At 35.9% G+C, this 23,802-nt stretch overlaps 1 protein-coding gene across 4 annotated transcripts in view; it reads right to left on the bottom strand.

Moving 5' to 3' along the window:
- The window catches only part of Tif-IA (RNA polymerase I-specific transcription initiation factor RRN3 homolog Tif-IA), a 282,972-nt gene that overhangs the window by 147,575 nt on the left and 111,595 nt on the right, over positions 1–23,802 (bottom strand). For 3 of the 4 annotated variants that reach the window (XM_090377082.1, XM_090377081.1, XM_090377084.1), the window contains exon 7: positions 4,914–4,979. The exons of the other annotated variant lie outside the window; for it this stretch is intronic. In XM_090377082.1, coding sequence (XP_090233208.1) covers positions 4,914–4,979 — 66 coding nt within the window. The remainder of the gene's footprint in view (positions 1–4,913; positions 4,980–23,802) is intronic. 4 annotated transcript variants of the gene reach the window in all.

The raw sequence follows: 23,802 nt of genomic DNA, 5'->3' as shown, positions 1-23,802 counted from the left end.
TTTACCAGCGGACAAAGGGAGATCAACGGTGGTCCTAAATACAGAAGATTATAATAAGAAGGCATTGGAACTTCTTCAAGATAATAACACTTATAAGGTGATCCAGAGGAACCCATTGGTGGGTCTGGAACGGCGAGTCAATAAATTGGTACAATCCTGGTTGAACATGGAGAAGATTTCCAAGGAGAGTTACTGATCATTACACACTACAGGTAGTCAACTCCCGCGATTCTATGGACTGCCAAAAATTCATAAGGCAGAAGTACCCTTGAGACCTATAGTTTCATTTATAGGGAGTCCTTCCTATGCGCTATCAGGGTACTTGGCCAAATTAATTGCACCCATAGTGGGGCAGTCTGAGTATGTTGTTAAGGACAGTAGAGAGTTTGTGAATTTTGTGGGGAATTTGACTATAAATGATGATGAGAGCATGATCTCTTTTGATGTTGTATCTTTATTTACATGTATTCCTATTAATCATGCAGTATATTGTGTAAAAATGGCATTGACCAGGGATGCCTCACTTGGTAATAGATCACTGCTCGGTGTGGAAGATATTTGTACCGGGGTAGAATTATGTCTAGCTAGCACTACCATGTTATTTCAAGGAACTATGTATAAGCAGGTTTGCAGTACGGCTATGGGTTCACCCATTAGTGCCACCGTGGCCAACTTGGCCATGGAGGAGTTGGAAAGTAGGGTTTTTAGTGGGTGTTCATTTCCTATCAGGAATTGGAGAAGATACATTGATGATACCTTTGCCCTGGTCCAGACGGGGAGGGAGGATGATGCCGTTTGCTGGCTTAATAGCTTCTCCCAATTTATACGATTTACCTCAGAGGTGGAAACGGGTGGTACTCTGTCGTTTTTGGATGTACTGAGCATCTGGCAAGAATTTTACGGGGTTATAAGACACGCTGTGTACAGCTTCCTGGGCGGAGGCTGTGCACAGCTGTGTCTCAGGTCAAAGACCGTATACCAAAAGATCTCAGTAGCGGAGTTATTTATAGAATAGAATGCCCGGATTGTGGAGAGTGTTATGTGGAGGAAACAAAACGACGGCTTAGGGATCGTCTGGGGGAACATTTAAATGCCATAAGAACCACTGATTACAGTAAGTCTGCCGTGGCCGAACATTTTTGGGAGAAGCAGCATCAAATCTCCCCGGAGGATGCTATTATTTTGGATCGTGCACACGGATACTGGGAGCGTAAATGGCTCGAGGGTTTACGGATTGGTTCATCCAGTAAGAATACCATGAATAGAGATAGAGGCATGCGTATTCATCCTATTTTTGAAACAATTGTATTAAGTTCGGATGAACGATTTTATTTGCCACGTACCCGAGACATTTCCGCTTCCGGTTTTGACCATGTGCCGATTGAACCACGTGTGGAGGTACCGTGAACCTTCTATTTAAGGAGATGTTGCAGAAAGTCATATTACTGTTGAAGAAGAGAGTGGACGCTCTCGAAAGCTCCAGGTTTTTTAGCGCTTTTAATTTTATATTTTAGCTTATTTTATGGTAAACGATCTTTTATTACAGTTTTTAGTAATCCGCAATATACAATTATTAGTTTATTGTAAATAATTTGTTTTTATACTATTTGTAAAAATTTTAGTTACAGTAAATTTTGTACAATGGTCGGTGTATGAGTTTATTTCCTAGATATGAGTTTATCCGACCTTAGAGGCCTCTTTCAGGATATTCTTTGGAGAGACCTAGATAGACTTCAGGAATGGTCAGAAAAATGGCAGCTATGCTTTAATCCAACAAAGTGTAAGGTTTTACACCTGAGAAATAGTAATCCCAAAATAACTTATTCACTTGGAGTTCAACTAAACCCAGTACTGGAGGAAAGGGACTTGGATGTTACGATATGGTCAGACATGAAATTCTCTGATCATTGTAAACAGGTTGCAAGGAAGGCCCATGGTGTCCTATCGATGATCTATCGAACTTTTGCAAGTAGAGATAGGGATGTGATAATCCCATTATATAAGGCTTTTGTTAGACCTCACTTGGAATACTGTGTTCAAGTATGGAGACCACTCCTAAAGAAAAACATCGAGCTTCTTGAAAGGGTGCAAAGATGGGTAACTCGCCTGGTGATAGCAGCAAAAAGGTGTCCTTATGAAGAAAGACTTTGAATATGTGGGTTGCAGAGTTTGGAAACTAGATACCTTAGAGGAGATTTGATTGAGGTGTTTAAGGCTCTGAGAGGCATCAGTAAAATGAATGAGGACAAAATTTTCAAGATTATAAATGATGCTAAAACTAGGGGACATAAATTCAAGTTACGGGGGAAATGTTTAGATTGGACTGCAGAAAGTTTTATTTTAGCCAGCGAGTTATAAATTACCAGAATAAGTTGCCTACATGGGTGGTAGAGGCTGACAGTTTGGGGAAATTCTAAGGTCATCTGGATAGTACCTTTGGGTGAGGGAAATGCACAGGATGATATTTTTAATTCCTTTTCCTTTATTAATTATTATTATTTATTTTTTTTTTTTATCATTGTTTTATTCGGGTATTTTTTTTTTTTTGGCTGGTGCAGCATAAGCTATAGGCTTTCTTGCACCATGCAGCCATTACTAATACTAATACTAAATACTAAAATTGCTTACATTTTTATTTTCTCCTTGGATCATCTAGGTAACACTAATGATGTAAGTTTGACCAGTCAATTATGGCTCCTTGTGTGCTGATTCATTTTTGTCAGCAGACCTGCGATGATGTGCGAAATTCAAACAAATACAGTGACACGTTATATAATCAAAGTGACTGGCTGCTGTTTTTTGCAGTCATAACTACATTAAATGATACGTGATTGTATATTTTTGCTGTTTTTGAGTGAATTAATAGTTTTTGCTGCAATTTAAAAGGTAGAAAATCAAAGAAAACACTTCTCTTCATGTATATTGAGAGTTTCAATTTTGTTAATTGAGTAGAAATTATGGAAATTTAGTTTTTTTCAGAGGGAGCAATTTCCAAGTTTGGGTTAAAAATTAAGGCTTAGGGGACAAAAACGACCACGTTAAATAAGAGGAATTCATCACAATTATTTACAGAGGAACTTGGTATCTTTATCACCTAAAATTGACTGTAATCATTAAGGTTACACAAAGTTTTAATAATGACGCTACATCTAACTTATCACAATTTATGGAGAATCCATTTCAGTAGGCACCTATTTTATTCCATAAATGCCCTTTATTAGGATTGGGAATAAGAATATCGTGGAGTTAGCAAGAATGTACATGTTTTATTATTATTAATTTCTTTAGCCAAGTACCAAGAAGCTGTTGGAGAAGCTCATTTGTGGTTAGCAAGGCAAGGATCTAATTATGCAAATATACCTTGGGCAGGTACAGTGCCAGATGAAATGTGCCAAAAGAAAAACTAATGGTGGTGACATTCAGCTAACTACATATTATTACACTGCAATAATCACCTTTGTTATCATTTGAAAACTTCTGCTGATTCCGTGGTTGCCTCTAGATGGAAACAAGGAAACAACAAAAAAAAAAAATTTTTTTAAGTATGATGATGATTAAAGGAGAATTATTGTGTGTTCTTACTGTTGAGATTTTCTGAGCCAAAACTAAATATTAAGGTAAAATTTAGTATTCCTCAGTATGATTTTATGCTTTGATCTACTTCATTTATTACGTTTGATTTGGAGAAATCAAAGTTATAATTTCACATGATATAGATAACAAGAATATTCTTAATGTTGACTCATTCTATATGCCGTGCTATATTCTTAATCAAGTAACTTTTATTATGACCAAATGAATGATAGGATATTTTTCATTATTTTTTTTTCACTATAATTGTAGTGAACAAAATATTATTCATACTTGCTGTCTATATTGTAACACCATTCTTTATTTTCACATTAGAATAGAGTCATGATTATTATAGGCGGTAGATGACTTTCATCAACTGGTGAAATACCACCACTTTGCTTATTGGAGGCTTGAAGTGGTGAAACCCATGTTTAGTCTCTAGAGCAAAGTTTCCGGCATCCCCTTCCCCCCATACTTCTCCTTCAACCCATGCATGGTACTAAGTACTATAGGTTTTGATACCTTTCGTGTTTGGGGTTTTCATAAAAAAAAAAAATCTGGTTTGCAGATAATCATGGACCTCTACAACCCTTGGAGACTAATTTGAATAACAAGAAGAAATACACAGAAATTATTACATGTATTGTTTGCTTACATTTTGTAAGTTTTGGCAGACAAAATTCTTGAATTTTTCAAAACCACATTCACCCATTAGCACCTTTAGTCATATTTTCTTCAGTAATCCTTCAGATTTACAATTGTATATTAATTTTAACATTCCTCTCCAATGTTTTTTTTTTTTTTTTTATTTGCATCCATTATGTTAAAAATGAAATGGGATTTTTATTTCCATTGAACAAAAACTTGAGCTCTGTTTATCCTAAACACGAAACAGGTGCTGAAGTATTAATTTTAGCGAGGGAGTACAATGTTGAAAAACACACACTTATGTTTAAAAAAAAAAAGGAAGTGGGTAACTTAATCACACCAGCCAAAGTTTCTAATAACATATGTTATAATAGTATATTTTTATAAATATGTACGTACATGAAGTTATTTCTATCACATTTACTAGTTTTTCTTTAATTTTGTATGTTATCTGGGATTTCAATTAATAGGGAAAATTTATTTCCTAAGTAAATTCAAGAAATTTCTTGAATTTCATAGAAAAGTAAAGAAAGGTGCACATAAAATTTTAAACCCACCTAGTTGAGGGATAAAGATGTTTCTTTTCTTCTCATAACAATTGCATACTTTATACGTTTCATATAAGAATCAAAAATATGTTTACAAAGCAAGTTTTACAATTTTAAAATTTACCAGAAGTAACAAACAATTACCATTTCAAAAATATCCTCTTCAGTGTTTAGTTCTGCTGCTTCTAGTTCTTCTTTTGGACAATGTACCTGCATTATAAGGAATAAAAGTAGGTAACATAATTTAAAATAATCATTGGTCCATGATTATTTTAATTCCTATGTTGTTGCATAATTCAATGCCAATCAGGCTGTCATTCATGTTAGGAATTTGTCAGACCATGTATAAAAGAATAGTGCAATTCTTAAATTTCAGCTAAAAACAACAGTTAACACAGATACTGCTCATAGAGCCACAGACCATCCCCTCCCCTTACAATATGAAAAACTTCCAAGGTTTGTTTATTCAATACTTGCACTTCTATTGCATCAACAAACTCATTAACAATCCACTGTTGATTTTTATTAGCCCCATCAACAACAGAGTGCAATTTTTACAGTAATATTTACTTGATATAAAACTTAAAACAGTTCTTTCAATACACAATCACATGAGCAAACAGCAGAAGGCAAACACGTCACATTTTTCTGAAAAAACTGGCTATCTTTTTCTGTTTTTTTTTTTTTTTTTTGAATTTTACACCACTGACTTTGTTTGGCATGTACACTATTCTGTTTTTAGCACCCTCATATTTCAGTAGTGACTTGAGTACAGCAAATTACATCTTCCATGCTACTCTGCTGAGTTTCAGGAAGTTCAGCTTCTGTATACTTGCATGTACACCAATCCTAGGAGTATGGTAAATAAATTTCATGAATTTAAAGTGCTAGTCAAGATATTAAAGGTGGATATTGTTGGGATAACAGAGATGTGGTGTCACACACACATATAATGAATGCAGAATTGGAATTTGGGGGAGTGTACAGAAAGGATAGACAGGATAGGAAGGGAGGAGGGGTTATGCTGTTAATTAAGACACACAAAATCTAAAAAAGTGCATCCAGTTGACACAGATGGACAGTGCAATGTTGAGTCAGTTTAGTGTGACATAAGCACTCGGAAAGCAAAAATTAGGGTAGAAGTATGTTATAGGCCTAATGACTCTGATAAGTACAATGAACAATTATACAGAGAGAAAGAGTAGGCCAGTAAATCAGTGTCTTATAATGGATGATTTTAACTACCCAGATATTGACTGGAACTTGTGGTTGGTCACTCGCAACACTAGCAAGCCTTTTGTAGATTTATTGGAAGATTGCTTTCTATAGCAGCACGCTAGAGAGGCAACAAGAGGGCGTAACACTCTTGATCTGATTATCAGCAGTGAATAGCATTAGCAGAGGCATACAATGAAAGAAAGCAAGCTTATGCAGCATCAGCCAAAAAAAGCTTCCATTTCACCCTTCCATTCATTCCAAATGCCTGTCCAACTCAGCCTTAAATTTATTTAGGCTTTAGCTTCCACAACAAAAGATAGAAGCCTGTTCAAGGCTTCCATCTTTTGTTGTGGAAATTTCTGCACATCTATTCTACAACTATCTTTTCTCAATTTGAAACTGTGTCCCCTCAGGTTCATAGTCTGAGCAAGAGGAAGAATCCCATAGCATTCAGCTTGCTCAACCCATTCAAGGCCTTATACACTTCAAACAGATCACCTCGCAGGTGCCTACTCTCCAGGCACTGCAATTTTCAGACCTTAAGCCTTTCTTGGTAAGAGCACCTCTATGTTCCCCTCACCGATTTGTCCTTTTTTGTAGGTGAGGCCTGACCACTGCTTGTATAACGGGATAATCACCTCCCTGTCCCTGCTAGCAAAATTCCTATATATCATTGACAAGACTCCATGACCTGCCCTGGCAGCCCATCTGCACTCTCAGCCTTTTCACTTTTTTTTTTTTTTTTTTTTTCCACTTCCCTGAGTGTAGTACAGAATTGGTACGTTTCTCTTCGGTTATTGCTACCCATATGCAATACTTTGCATTTGTCAATGTTAAACTTCAGTTGTCACTTCTCAGCCCATTTGCCCAACTTATCTAGATCCAGTTGGAGTAGCATACTGTCTTTACTGTCATTAACAACCCTGCCAACCTTTGTATCATCTGCAAACTTGGACATTAAACTTGATATACCTTCATCCATATCACTGATAAATATACAAAACAATGATGGGCCCAACACCGAACCCTGGGGAACTCCATGAACAACATTTGTCCCCGAAGAGCAGTGTCCATTGATTACCACTCTCTGTTGTCTCCCACTCAACCATCCCTTTATCCATTGTAGCAACTTACCCTTAATGCCATAACTCTCCAATTTGTACAGCAGTCTTCCATGTGTAACAGTATCAAAAGCTTTTCTGAAATCCAATTATATGATATCAAAATTATTTTTGGCATTCAGTTCCTTTGTGACGACATCATAGTATCCAATCAAATTGGTCAGACAAGACCTCCCTTTAACAAACCCATGCTGTCTTAACTATTACTTCAATCTTGTCTAAATGATCCTGCAATACTTCTTTAACCAGTGATTCCATTATTTTCCCTGGAACCAGTAGTGAGTTATAGTGGGTTCGCGAGAGCCCATTGTTATTTTTTTGAAAATTTGCATGCCCATAGTTGAGATGATCATTTATTTTATAAATTAAATCCTGAATTCAATTACTGAGTATCCAGAACCGAAACTATGGTGGGGCGAGGGGGGGATCACATTCCCAGCATTTTAATGGGGCAATCAATCAATTATGTATTTTAAAATTGCATCATTTTTGATTTAATTACAGTCTGACCTTTGTTTAACAAACTTCTTTATAGTGAATTTTTTTGATTTTCCTTGGTAATTACATTTAAAATAGTTTCCATTGAAGGAAGAAAATCCACATATAACAAACGGATTAGAGAACTTTGTACGCATTGTTCTCACTTCTGGCTTTAGGCAATTTAGGTAATTAGAAAGCATGAATTAAGGGTGAAAAGGAGATTACCATTTCACAACGTTAGTGATGACCATAAAATCTAAGCAGTCACATACTGAGAAGTCGTGCTAGTCAATATGCTTTCCATAGCCAGTCAGAGGATTAAGAAGATTCCCGACATAGATAATAGCCTCTGGTCAACCTGAGTTGTGGCTCCCCTATACTCCGACAAAATTGGACATACACATCATACCCATCTCTAATTGTTATTGAAGAAAGCCCACCTCAGTGCTCATCCTGTAACAGTCAGCTTACGGTCCGCCATTTTCTGCTTGATTGTCCCTTACTTTCAACCGTCTGGTCAAACGCTTTTCAATCAGTTTCCAGGCTTAACGTATCACATGATTTATCTCATATTCTAGGAAACGATGCAAATATTAGAGAACTTTTAATATACTTAAAAGGTATTGGCCTATACAAAAGTATATAATTTAACAACTATAAGGATAGGGGGCATGCAATTAAACAATGAATAGACACAATTTGGCCTCAGTAGCCCTTGTGTCTTTAAATTCAATAACAACAACTCCGACAAATGGGCATGTTTTTCGGAGAAGTGAGTGATCCACGCCTTCCATTAAATTTCTCCTGTCTATGTTTACTTGGTCACAGTAGCTGAATATCCGTGTGATTCCGACATTTTGCACTATATTCAAAGAACTAGTGACAGTAGCAAAGTAGAGGGGAGAGGGGATTGAGGCAACTAAAATATTATATAAACTTTACGAAGACGAAATATTGGCAGATTTTGAAACTTTGTCGAGCCTTTCACTGTGTAGAAAATGTTCTAAAATATAATGGCATACAGGCAATAATTAAAAAAAAAATAACTGTACCACCAATTTCAAAAAAACTAGCGTGAATTAAGGATTGCTAAAGAACTTGATGTAGAAACTATAAAGATTGGTCGTGTGTTCAGGCCACGAGAGCAGCTTGTAGCTTGCGGATGGCAATTGCGGGTTGGAAGAATTATCTAACTTTGTGCAAAAATTTTGAATCAGAAGTTAAATATTCTAGATTATTAAATCGACTTTTAAATTTGGAATTTCTTAACCATTTAGCACTAATGATCGACATCCTGCAGGAACTCTTACCTTTCAGAAGCTTTACAGAATCACAATGGCAAAAGCATATAAATTAATTATTCAAACTATCAATGCTATTGCTAATTTGAAAAATTCTGAAGGAAATTATGAAGTTAAAATTGAGAGCATGTTGAAGTGGAAAGAATTTGAAGGAATCAAAATCAAAAGTAAAAAAATGACCTTGTGACAAGTTATTAAATGCTTTGCTTTATCCTTAAAGGATTAGTTATTAAAGCAACAGGGTGATTTTAAATTAAATTAAGAAAATAACGATACCATTGAAAGAAATTTTAAACATATGCTACCCGAAATTGCGGAATATCAAAGAACTTTCGTCTGGGGTGGCAAGACGGTGAAAACCGAATAAGAAATTTAAGTTTTCTGATAAGATATGAAATAAAAATTAATGATTTTAGAGATTTTGTCGAAGACAGTTTATCTTTAAAATCGAGTGAAATTCCCTTTCAATTAAGAAAGCCAGAAATATATTTGAAACCATTCCGATTAGTAGTGCTGAAGCTGAGTGAGCTTTCAGCGTAATGAATAATATTGTATGCATGAATAACGTTGACAATTAAACACACTGCAGATTATGATGACCACACAGCTAAATGGAATTTGATATGGATCGGCACATGAAATCATTCCTCTGTAATCATCGCTATTGAGCAAAGCAGATGATCGACAACAAATATTAATAAAGAAATAAATTGTATATGGCAATTTTTTGAATAAATTTTTCTTGAATATTTTGCAAAATAATTTTTTTTCATGTAATCTGTGATTTTTTTGTGTACTTTTTCTAGAAAGTTTGTTTTTTATGTAATATTTGTTTTTATATTGTGGAATGTTTTGTGATAGTTTTTATGTTATTTGTGATATGGGAAATATTTAGGGTTATTTTTTATTTACAATATTAAAATTTTATCATGAAAAAAAAAATAAAATGTATTCATTATATTTCCCTAGTTGTTAAAAAAAAAAAAAGAAGAATAAAAAAGTTGCGCGTGTGCCAAGCACACGTGGTAGATGGTTTATGCAAAACATCCTTAGAGTTTCTTTTGGGTATTTTGATTTGTATATATACGAAATAAAAGAGCTTTCCTTAATGTAAATATTTTATTGATCATTCACAGATTTTCTTAATTTATGGAAGACAAGATACAGTGGATTTATGATAACTAAAGTAAGAGATGTATACTCGCGAGTGCAAGGTATCAAAATCTCTCTGTAAAATAGCACCAAATGATGTACCGACCTTGTAGTTGAAGCGACATACGCAGCTGTTAGGGGAACCTAACAATGGAATGTAATGAAAATGCAAGACGAAAAAAGAAATTGTTGACAAATATCTGTATTGTTGCAATCATACTTGCTGCAGTAGTAACTTCAGGAAGCATAATTGTGACATCATACCATTCAAAAATTCTAAAAAGTTAGAACTCCAGATGCTGTCGACTCGTATCCAGTTATCATCGTAAGGCGAGGGATGATGACTGGTTTTAATGTTGTTTTTTTTTAGATAGATCTAGGAACGTTTTATACATTCACTTATACACATGGTTAAGGGGGTAATAAGCCGCATCTGCCTACCCCCTAAATCTACTCCTGACTGGAGATAACATACCAGTCACGAAAAATGTGTCACGTGCTCTAATCACACTACTAGTAGTGCGAGCGCGGGAAGCACCTTTAGCGGAAGCCGCGGACAGCGTCACTTCTGTGACTGATCAGATTTACTTGGTAGAAAGTGGGAAAAACTGTGAGCCCATTGTTAAAATATTCACAGCTCACCACTGCCTAGAACACAAGTTAAACTAACAGGTATATAGTTACTTGTGTCACCTTTTGAACCCCCTTTTTGAATTGGTGATACATTTGCCCACCTCCAGTCTATGGGGACCTCCCACGAGTCCAAGGAAGCTCTCATAATTATGGCTAAGGGTTTGCTTACTTCCTTTGCTGCCTCCTTTAATATAACTGGATAGATCCCATCCACCCCAGGTGCCTTCCTTATGTTTAACTTCAACAATTTCTCCTCCACTTTGCTTCAGTTATTACAAAATCACTTAGCTCCCTGTTAGCGTTTGATTAACTTCTGGCACTCCCCACATTGAATGACTCCTCATATGTGAATGTAGATGCAAAATACTCATTTAGTTTGTCAACTACCTGACCATGCCGCCTCCATAGCCAGGAGGGCAGGAGCAGCAATGCGTAGCACATGCTTCTTGATTAGACTGGGGTTCGAGCCCATGAGCACCAAATACACAGGATACAGAAAGGTCAGGGAATGACCACTGCATATCCCCAGAGCAATATGGCCTTAGTTCTTAATGCTCCTAAAAACAAACAAACCTGAGCATGATCATCAATAGTCAACCCATCTATGTTAAGTGGTCCATCTGATTCATCCCCTTCCTTCTAGAGTTTACATAAGGAAAGAACTCTTTGCTGTTTTTGTTTACATCCTTTACCAAAGATTTCTTGCAATCTTTGCATGCCTAACCTCCTTTATGACTTGGTTACAGAACAGCTTATATCTATCATAGGCTTCAGTGTCACCTGTTAATTTATATGTATCTCATGCATTTTTCTTCTCTTCCACATTGTCTTATCAGTTCTTCTGACATCCATTTAGGTCTAAACCTTGAACAATATTTCTTAGATGGTATGAAAAGCCTAGTAGCTTCCAAGACTAATTCTTTGAATGCTTCCCATTTTGAATTTGCTGTTGGTAATATCATCAGTTGGTCCCACCGTATAGAATTTAAATACTGTCTTACACCACCATAGTCACCTTTATGAAAGCAAAAACCCTTCTCTTTACCCCTGACATTAGTTAATTCTTTGAGTAAATCTCACTTCAGCACAATGTAATCACTGCCACCTAGTGGTTCTTTTATCTGCAGATTCTTAATGCATGAAGAATCACTACTGATAATCAGATCAAGAGTATTACTCCCTCTAGTTGCCTCCCGAACATGCTGATGTAGAAAACAATCTTTCAATAAATCTACAAAAGTCTTGCTAGTGTGTGAATGACCAACCCACAAATTCCAGTCAATATCTGGGAAATTAAAATTCCTTTCCCAATGCTTATATCACACCAAACTGACAACATTGCACTGTCCCCCCCATGTCAACTGGATGAACTTCCTTAGATTTTATATTTCTTAACTAATAGCATAATCCCTCCTCCCTTCCTATCCTGTCTATCCTTCTTGTACACATTGTACTCCCCTAATTCCAGTTCTGCATTCCTTATATCTGTGTGACTCCACATCTTTGATATCCAAACAATATCTGCCTTTAATGTTGTAGCCAACACCTCAAATTCATTAAATTTATTTACCAAACTCCTAGCATTGTTGTACACTCAAGTATACATGCACCTGTTCATATTCTTAGCTACCCTAACACAGCCAATATATTTACTTGTTTCACAATGACTCAAAGCAGTCCCTGAAATCCCCTGCACCTTGTTTTCCAGGCTGCTGCTCATTCCAATAAAAGCAGTGCAAGGATCACTTTCACCTCTGCCGACGGCTACTATTAATCTATTAGTCCATGTATCTCCCCCAGGCTAGAAGTTTTCCAACCCACCTAACACTACCTCAATAGCATCAGTAAATATTCTTGCACCCTTTCTATTTAAGTGTATCCCATCCCTGTAGAAGCAGCCTCTCCTGTTAACAAGCACAGACCAGGCTGAGAAAAATTCTACCCCTTGAGCCTTGCACAATCTCTACATGGGCAAATTGATCGACAAGGCTCTCATCATATACTCCCTCCTATCTTGTGTTTGGGCTAAATTGCAGACACTTTCAAATTCCACCCTAACTCTCAGCTTTTTTTAGTGCAAAATATGTTCAGTGTGAATGATTTCTAGCTATTAAACCAGTACTTTTTTTTTATTTTTTCACCTACCTAAAATTATTTTAGCTCGATATCAATTAATGCACTAAACTTGCATTAAAATATTTGGATCAATTCATGCTTTTTATATCATCTATATTGTTCATTATCCTTATATATATATCCATATAATCCATTAAATATTTTAAATTCTAAATTAAACTAAAATTTGTTAATATTTATAGTCAATATGAAAACTATTTTTAAATCAAAATCTAAAAAATATAAACAAATGTTTAATTATTAACTAAAAAAATCATTAAATTTTCCTTTTTGGGGTGGGAGGGGGTGGAGTGAGAGTTGGAGAGTGGTAGCATTAATTATTTTGAATGTTCAATCCGGTCATAGCCTCATTTTAGGAAGGATGCAGGGTTGCTAGATCGAGTACAGAGAAAGGCAACAAAGCTGGTGAGGGGGACAAACAGTTGGTCTTATGAAGAAAGGCTTAAGTTCTGCAAATTGCAGCATCTGGAGACTAGGTACCGATTGTGAATCGATCTGATTGAAGTGTATAAGGCCTTGAATGGATTGAGCAGGATGAATGCTGATGGGATTCTTCCTCTTGCTCAGATTACAAACCTGAGGGGGGCATAGATTCAAACTGAGGAAAGACAGTTGTAGAATAGATGTGCAGAAATTTTCCTTTAGCCAGTAGGTAGTTGATTGCTAGAACAAACTTCCATGTTGTGGAAGTTGAGAGCTTAAATAAATTCAAATAAGAACTAGACAAACATTTGGAATGAATGGATCAGCGAAGTGGGAAGGGATTTTTTTTTTTTTTTGGCTGATGCTATATAAGCTTGCTTTCTTGCATCATGTGCCTCTACTAATGCTAAGTGAGTCCTCCACTTCTGTCTTCCCTTTCACTCACCTCTTCTTTTTCTTCTACATGATTTGGCAGCAGTTCTCTAGGTGTCAGAGACATCTATGGCACTGCCAGAGTTGCAGCTTTGGAGATCACACTGACAAAATTTGATGAACAATCCATTATAATTGTTAACTCCGCCCAGTTGTTGGATACTAAAGGAGTCTCGTGTAGTCCTCTTTGATGGCAATTATTATTATTATTTTTATTTTGTTAATAAATCCAGCATTAACAAAGCACTTTTCAGTTGTACTGGGCTCCACAGAATTCCATGCCATTAGTAAGAGAGACCAGCTTTGATTTGATTTGATTTTATAGTTGTTGGCGCATCGGCTTCTGTGGCCATATTGCACCTCCCAAGGTTTTTTTGCAGTACTTAGAGAGACCAGCAGTACTGTAGCTAGAACTTTTGTCACCTCTCTTAATACACACCAAAAATACTATAAAAAGTCAAAACGATGTAAAGGGAAATAAATTAAAACTGTTTATTTTTGAAGTAAAACTTTAATTCCAACATTCTAAAATGTTATTTTTCTTGCTTTTCTGTTAGCAAAATCGTCGATGACATTGTCAAAGTCTATTTCATCACTCAGTTGCTGGTATGGCAAGATTTCTTAAACGCAAGGTAGATCTTAAGTAATTCTTAATCAATTTTAATTTAGAAAAACTCCTCTCACAACTAGCAACAATTACATAAATAAAAGAATTGTCGAAAAATAAAATTGTGTCTCACGTGAAAGGTGCCGCCCAGAGCAGTTCGCTCCACCCTAGCTACGCCACTGGAGACCAGGTACAAATGTTTTCTTTATTTTTAGTTTTATTTTTAAAAGCTGCAATTTTTTAAGAAAGATTCATGTATCTTTCTTAAAAAATTTCAGTATCTGTTGATTTAAAGTGCTATCCTTTTCCAATGTTTCACATACCGATTACTATAAAATTATTTTTTGGAAGATGTTACAACCAACTCCTGTATTAGGATGTTCATTTCTGAAAATACCACATGACTTTTATTTTACTTAAAGGTCAATAATTTAAAGGTGAAAAGTACAAGCTAAAATAAGCAAAAAAAGACCCAGTGAACATTGGGCTGCAAATGATCCATTTTCGAGATAATGCACATTTTCTGTTAAGATCCACGACTGACTATGGGAGCACTAGTTTATCAAAAAGCTGTGAATCCTTTGCTAAGGATGGTTTTATTAAACTTAAGATAATACACTTTTAATTTTTGGTTTCAACACCACAGGATTTTACAGATGTTACGTGTTACAGGATGTTACAAAAGGTGTTCAAAAATGCTCTCCTTGCATCCGTATGCAGCTTTTTAGTCTTCTCTGCATTGAGTTGCGAATCCTCTCAGGCATTTCTGGGTCATTTCTGATTTGCTGAAAGGCTTCTTCAATCCGACACTGCAATTCCAAAACTGTGTTAATGTCAGAAGTGTACACCAAGCTCTTTACATGACCTCAGATACAAAAAAATCCATAGGATTTAAGTCTGATGATCTGGGAGGCCACATTACAGGTTCACCACTGACCATACCTTCTAGTTAGATACTGAGTCACAACTCGCGTAAAATGTGCCGGTACACCATCATGTATAAACCACATGTTCTGGCGTTGCTGAAGTGGAACATTATCATCATTGAGGAGGTCTGGAAGAACATTCTGCAGGAACTGAAGGTACAACTCTCCTGTTAGCCTGTTTGGCAGAAAGTGTGGTCCATTTAGACGATCTCCTAGTAGTCCTGCCCAGACATTCAACGAGAAACGTTGCTGATGTAGTGACTCGTGAATTGCATTAGGATTTTCGTCGAACCAAACGTGCCAGTCATGAAAATTAAAAATACCATCACAGTAAATCTAGCTTTGTCAGTGAACAAAATGTTGTTTAAAAATTGGGGGTCCAGGACACACTGTTGTTGCATCCATTGGCAGAAGTTCACTCTGGACGAGTAGTCTGTATTGCTGAGACGTACACACTGGATATGGTAGGGGTACACAGTAATTGGCGATGTAAAATTTGCCACCCACTGCTATGACTCAGTAAACACTCTTGCAGAGCAATCCTCCTTGTCGAAATTCCTGGATTTTGTTCTATTCTTTCTAACACCCTTTCCTCGACATCAGGTGTTATGCTTCTGGGCCTACCTGCTCGTACGCCATGTGCAAAGCACCCATGTTCTCTAAGGTGTCGATGAATGTGCGCCTGTTGGGCTGCCTTTGGTAGGGAAATGCTTCTTGGTACAAACGTGCAGCCTCGAGTGCACTGCCATTGGCTTTATCATAGATGAAGTGCATGTCCGCATACTCTTCGTTGCCGTAACCTCTTTCCATGTTGACTATCCTTTGACAAGTACTAGTATGCCTGTTATATCTCAAAGCATTGAGAGAGGGGAAAGGGAGAGAATGAGCATAACCTAACCTAAACAAACAAGTCAGTGGTGGATCCCAACTAGAAATGTGCAATATCTCGAAAACGATTCACTTAAGGACCCATGTTTACTAGGCTTTTTTTGCATATTGTAGTCTGTACCATTAAATTATTGACCATCACTTTTGAAACACCCCCCGGATATCTGGAATTACTGCCAATTACAGAAAATATTCAAAAGGGATTATACTACAGTTTGAGAATCATACTAACCATTTCAGAGGCGAGTTTAAATTTGCCGTACATAGGTGGGTTCTTCTCTGTACAGCAAACTCATCATATCAGATTACTGATTTGATAGCAGTGGGCTCTAAGCTCTATATTAGCTGCTTTTTTTTTTTTTTGTGGGATTTTGAAATTTTGTAAAAATTAAAACTTTGTACATAAGTGCTATGAAATATTAATAGGTCTCAATTTTTCACTTTGTTTGACGCTAGTGCAAAATCGTCAAAATTCAAATCAGAATTTAAAAAATAAATAGCACTTTTTTGATGCAATAATATCCTCTATATCTTACATTAAATGATTCAGTTTTATCAAATTATGGATCTAAATTCAACATAAATTCCTCATTTTTCTCTTTTTTAAGCCCAACTAACAGTACAGCTGTTACAACTAACAGTACAACTTAGTACAGCTGTCTCCATCAATCTTCAAAGCTATTTTTGTGCTACTATCCATTATCATAAACTAAATCTGTTTTTTTTTTTTTTTTTTTAGGAGCATTAGCAACTAAGGCCATATTGCTCTGGGGATATGCGGTGGTCATTCTCCGACCTTTCCACATCCTCCGTATTTGGTGGGCACGGGCTCAAACCCCGGTCTAATCAAGAAGCGTGTGCTATGCACTGCTACTCCTGCCCACCTGGCTACGGAGGCGCCCCACTAAATCTGTAGTTAGTTATAAACACAGATAAGAGATGGCAGAACATGTTATGAAAAAATTTAAAGAGCACATCAACAGACTATTACCTAAAGCATCTGTTACCATTCAGCAGTATCACTACCGCCTATACCCGAGAGACCCCATTCAATATGCTGCAAATTTCAAAATGTTGAAAAATAATATTTCGAAATCCTCAACATTCTGAAACTTCATAAAAAAGTAAAAGTCTGGAATTCAAAGCTAAAAGCAAACACTTATTTTTGGGCTGAGCCATAAATCAGAACAAAGCAACATTTTATCGAAAGTTTATTCTATGTACATAAATTAACTTCAACACAAGCAAAAAACAAATAAAATTGTTACCAAGCTATTAACAAAAACAAATCGTTGATGCTCATAGTCCAGAGTTCAATCAGTGTGGCAACAGGATTCAGCAGTTCATTCCATGTACCTTTACTTTGACACCACTCATAAAGATAGCTGGTGCATTAATGATACTTTTTAAATTGCCATTTGCATCACTTATTTTTTTAAATATGCTCATTTTTTTGATGTCTGTGCAGTTACCAAATAAGTAACTTCTAATGGGACTAGATAACTGTAACAAAAGAGGAAGCAAATCCACCATTAGCAAAAATATTGTTGTTTAATGAAATTCAGAAACAGCAATTTTTCTGAAATTCATTACACAAGGATATCTTTGCAACATTAACAATAACATTAACAAGGATTGAAGCGTAGGATAAGCCATCTTTCAAAATGGCTAGCAAATCATAATTCTTACTTGCTACTGTTATTTTTAACCAAACACCTCAACAAAAGCAATAAATTTCTGAAAGGGGGGGGGCAACCACTTTGCAATCGGAACATTGCAGTTAGTGAATCAATGACTCAATTTTCTTTATCAAATTAAATCATTTAAGTAGCATTCAACAAAGGAATGACTTAATGTTATACAAAATATTTATTAAATTTTTCAGCTTACATCCAACAAGATTGCAGAATCTATTATTACAAACTAGCCTATTATTAAGATATCATTAATGGTTTATTCTTACTACTACTTGTTCAAGAAATGTAAATATAATAGGCCTATAATATCTTTTAAGGTAATGGGCCGGTTTTAACCTATTAAAATCATATCCTCTCATTTTGTTATAACAAAACCAGTCCCAGCAAACTATGCTGGAATGAATATGCATTATAAAAAATGAATTAGAACTGGCAGAATTGACAATTCAGGCAAAAAATATCATTAATTTAAAATACAGGATAAAATAATACTCTTGGAAGTCTCGCTCAGTGTCTGCAGTTGTTTCAGTAAACCTTCATAATGAAAAAGATTTTTTTTTTTTTTTGGGTACCTTGATTTGAATCATTTATTGTGTTACTGTTAGCTTTGGTAGATTTGAGGGTAACTCCAGCTGTTTTCTTCTTTTTCCAAAATTAGTTTAATTTATAGATCCTCCTGTGAAAGGCATGGAATGGGTAGACATCTAAAAAAATGTGATAAACTGACAAAATTTCATTTTACTTGTTCCTAAGGCCATTCTTAAATGCAGTACAATTCCCATGAAATAAGTTTTAAATAGCCAGATAATCTTGCCCTAAATCCAACATTTTGGAAAACTCTGGGCTCTATTATCAAGTCTAAAGAGAAAGGAAGGATAATATAAGTTTTAAAACAGAAATTAGCATAAAATGAAAATCTTAATCAAAACTGATATTTTAGAAATTTCTAACATAAATAAATTACAAAAACTAAAATTATAAATGATAGTTGGTATTTTAATAGTTGCAAATAGTCAATATACAGAAATTATCTGCTTATTTTATTAAATGCTAATAAAAACTTACAAAACACAAGATTAAAATCTGTTCTACTCTGCACAGTGACAAAATTAATACTGAATTTTCAGGTGCCTATTTAGTAATTGGAGTAATGGATAATTTCTGTACATTGTCAACCATTTGCAACCATTTCATTTAAAATAACCAACTACCTTTTTTATAATTTTATTTTCAATAATTTAGTTAGGTTAAAAACATATAAAATATCAATATTCCATTAAGGTGTTATACTAATTTGAGGAATGAATTTAAAGGATGATATAAAACTTATATCATCCTTCCTTTCCTCTCTCTTTAGACTTTATAATGGAGCCCAAATTGGTTACAAAACATCATCAGATTTAAGGTAAGATTATCTGGCTATTTGGAACTTATAAAATAAATGAAGTACACTCAGAAAACAATAAACTTTAACTGTTTCATAAACTACAGGTGTCCACCCCCAAGCAATGCAAAAAAAAAAAAAAAACCATGATTTTTCTATAGGAAATCTGATATTCAGTAGTATCTTCCCTGCTGTTGGTTATTTTTGAATATCCAGGCCCTTTCTGTACTAGTTTTGATTTTGTATATTTTTCCCATTTAATTTAAGGTTATATTTCTCCATAATTGTTCATTCTGTTGTTCTGATTAATTTTTTATTATAAAGGTGTGTGGGTGTCTAAGTGTGCACTGGATAAGAAAGTACTGCATTAGTGGTTTGCATTTTAAAATTGTTTCATTTTTGATTTAATTACAGTTGGACCTGTGTTTAATGAACTTCTTTATTGCAAAATTTTTGAATTTCTTTTGGTAATTACATTTAAAAGTTTCTATAGAACAAAGAAAATTTCCATATAATGATCGGATTACAAGAGACAACTTTGTATGCTTTGTTTCCACCTCTGGCCTTTAGGCAATTTAAGCAATTAGAAAGTGCTAATTAAAGGTTAAAGGGATTACCATTCCATAATGTAAGTGGAATGTAAGATGTCTGCAGCCACCTATCTCACATACTGAGAAGTCATGCTAGTCAACTGCTTTCTAAAGCCAGTAAAAAGATTAAGGCATATTCCTGACATGGATAATAGCTTCTGGTCAACTCGTATTCTTTAAAATAAAAATTTTATTAAAAGAAACACTGCATTATCTTTGTATGTGCTACTTATGATTCCAGAAATTTTTGTGAGAATGAAAAAAAATTATAAATTCGGCATTTATAATCACGTACGGAAAAAAATATCAGGGAGGAACATTGTTATACAAATTTCGAAAATAACAGAGAAACTCCAATTACAAACTTCTATAAAGCATGACCTGCTTTGTGACATCACACCTCTGAGCTTTTTGGTTTGTCCTCCAGTGCTAACCACTGGAGGACAAACAAAATTTTTCAAGTATCTGTTGATATTTCAACAGATATTTGAAAAATCATGTTTTATCAATTCTGCAGGATATAAAATCTGTAACCCCTTTACAACTTCTCTAATTTGTTCATGAGTATTGCCTAATAGAATCTTATCAAATATAGAAATAGCGATATGAATTTTTCTTACCCTGCCTGTAACAGTAGCATCTTGTGAGAAGTCTTTCAAAGCAAGAAAAATTCAATAAAAATAACACCTTTGTTGCATATTTTTAGTTTATGTTATCATGTTAAAATTGTTATATATCGCAATATTTTGTTTCTATGATTTTATCTAGATATATAAACAATCTGGTTTTCTAATATTTTTGTAGTTACATGTACTTTTTTTGTAGTTTATATAGAAATAAATTCTCTGTAGATATAAACGAATATTTGTAAGTTTCTTTTTCTTTGATATTTTTGTTTTGTTATATTCATTGTATTATTTAAATTGTTTTATTAATAAATATATGCAAATCTTGAACTGTTGCAATAGTAATTTTTATAAATTCATAAAGATTGCAGAGGCATAACAAGGGAGGTGCAGAGAGGGGAATTTCCCCCAGGTGCCGAGCTTCAGGAGTGCAAACTAAAGGAATTATCTATCACAATCAGGGCTGCTAGGAAGACATGTTGCCCCCGGGTGTCGACAACCCTAACTACTCTACTGAAAGATTGACTACCTGCATATAATGGGGGCATATTTATAACACTTTTCCCCCAGGTAGGATTGCCTAGTTCTGGCTCTGTGTCCACAGCCTTTCATTCAGCCCTTTGGCAGGTTTAGTGGTTATTGAAATACTATGTCCCTTGACTGTACGCAATGCCCTGTGGTTCCTGACAAAACAGGGCTCCAGCAGATAACTCTCTTTTCCTCCGTTATATTTTAATATATTTTTTATATTCAATCATTTTTATTTTGGCATTTTATTTCACAAATCTGAAAAACTTGAAAGCATGTGCCATAAAGGAGACAAAGTCATTGCAGCATACTATGTAAGTAGACTGCAAGTCCTGTGTATTTGATCCCATCTTATACATACACCAATGAACCAAAACATTATGACCACATACCTAATATGATGTTGGTCCTCCACGTGCAGCCAAAACAGCTCGTACTCGGCGAGGCATAGACGCTACAAGATTTCTAAATGTGTCTTGTGGTACCAACACGTAACCAGCAGATCCTTTAACTCCAGTAAGGTCCATGGTTGAGACACTGCAGATTGGAGTTGCTGTTCCAACACAAACCACAGATTCTCGATGGGATTGATGTCTGGGGAATTTGGAGGCCAGGGCAATACCTGGAAGTCTTCCTCATGTTCCGTGAACCAGTCTCGAACAATCCGGGCAGTGTGACATGCCGCATTATCCTGCCGAAAGACTGCACCAGCAGAGGGGAAGACCGTTGCCATGAAAGGGTGTACCTGGTCAGCAATGATGTTTAGGTAGGTGGTAGATGTCAGAGTGCCCAGCACATGGATGACTGGACCCAGGGTATCCTAGCAGAACATCACCCAAAGCATGACACAGCTGTCACCGGCTTGTTTTCATCCCAGTGATGAAAACAAACCAAAGTGATGGTGCATCCAGGCACCATCACTTCCCCAGGTAAGCAATGCACACACACACCCGGCTATCCACATGATGCAATAGGAAACGTGATTCATTAGACCAGACGACCTTCTTCCAATCAATCAAGGACCAGTTTCGATGCTCGCATGTCCTTCATAAGCGTTGTCACCATGGTTAGCACGGGCAACTTGGATGGCCCGCGGCTACGAAGCCCCATTTTCAGCAAGGTTTGATTTACTGTGTGTTGTGACACATTACTCCCGTCACCAGCATTCCAATTACCGGCGAGTTGTGCCACTGTCACCCTTCTGTTACCACATTCCATCGGGAGAGCCTTCGCTCACCTCAAGCATCAGATGAGCTGTGGTCATCCAACCTCACCGGCGGTTCGTGGGTTTTTCCTCCTTGGACCACTTTCAGTAGGCTTCCTTTGTATTTCCTGAAAATTACAGTCTACAGAAGTTCAAGTCTAATGTCAACAAATAACTTCTTTCGTCTTCTCAACCTCCAACCCAAGCAAGGTACTGAGCACTATAGGTTCTAATACCTCTCGTGTTTGGAGTTTTCATTAAAAAAAAAAAAGGTACTAACCACGGCTGACCGTGAGCACCCCACCAGCTGTGTCGTTTCGGATATGCTCTGACCCAGTCATATGCCATTACAATTTGGCCTTTGTCAAACTCACTCAAGTCCACTGCCTTTCCCACCTGAAGAACTAGAGTAACACTGATTAACAGAGCTCAGTATCAGGTGTTTTTTATACCATGTCCCGACCTGCACCGTATTTCACCTGCAGTTGCTTCGATTTGCATAATGACTTGCTGGTCATAATGTTTTGGCTCATCGGTGTCGATCTGTAATACAGAAAATTAATCAGCTACATTGCTAGGCATATCATTCACACAACTGTAATGAGCTTAAGAGAAATGGAAGCATTCAAGACTGCCCATATAGCAGAAGACCAAGAAGTACTACTAATGAAGAACATGCAAAAGCAATGCTTGGAAAAATTGTAGAGCCCAAAAAGATTCACAAGAAAGCCATTGCAACAGCGTAAAACTAGTTACTGTAGCATTCATCGCTTCTGAAATGTAACAAATTACACTTGTATAGACTGAAAAGATTTAGGGCTAAAACCTCAACTTATGGGAATTTCACTAAACATTACAGGTTATACTATAATATAGTGCATTAGAGTCATGTTTGTATGTAGTGAATTAACAAAAATGGTAAAATGGCATCATTTTTATCATATCTCATATTGTGAATACCTTAGCAATATTAGACAAATTGTTGTGAAAGTATTCAAAATACGAGATATGATAAAAACGATGCCATTTTACCATTTTCAGTAATTCACCGCGTATAAACATGATGTTAATGCACTAACCTGTTACGTTTAGTGAATTTCACGCAAGTTGAAGCTTTGGTCCTAAATCTTTTCAGTCTATACTGTTGTACACCATTTGGTGTCTCTCATATTGTGAAGTTATACTTCATAACTGGGTTGTCACTTACTGTAACACCAGGGTACCTATCCACCCACTAATGAGAGATCAAACAGCCTCTCATTGGTGGGAGGCTAAACAGCCGTCTGGGTGGTGGTATCCACTGAGAATAAGTAACAACAGTCTTCACCACTAGTGAAGCATTACTTATTTGAGGTAGTGCAATATCAGGCAAATCGCGATGTACTTTAATGTCCATTGCTTCTAGAGACACTTTCATCAATCCCACCATCAGATGGAAGAATGTGGGATATGACAAAAACGATGCCATTTTACTATTTTTGTAATTCATTATATACAAACATGATGCCAATGCACTAACCTGTTACAATTACACTTGTATATAATTTACTTTGTACAAGAGCTTCATGGTGATAAGCACCGACTTTCATGAATGTTCACAACAGCAGACAGAATTTGAGATTTTGTGTTGATGAACAACCAATGTGAACAAATAAAGCACTGTTCAACATGATCCACATGTAATGGT

This window comes from Mastigoproctus giganteus, chromosome 7 (genome assembly GCF_048544385.1).
Source record: "Mastigoproctus giganteus isolate SK-2022 chromosome 7, ASM4854438v1, whole genome shotgun sequence".
In the NCBI taxonomy this organism is placed as follows: Eukaryota; Metazoa; Arthropoda; class Arachnida; order Uropygi; family Thelyphonidae; genus Mastigoproctus; species Mastigoproctus giganteus.
Note: the sequence above shows the minus strand (reverse complement) of the source record. Positions and strands in the feature narration are given on the sequence as shown.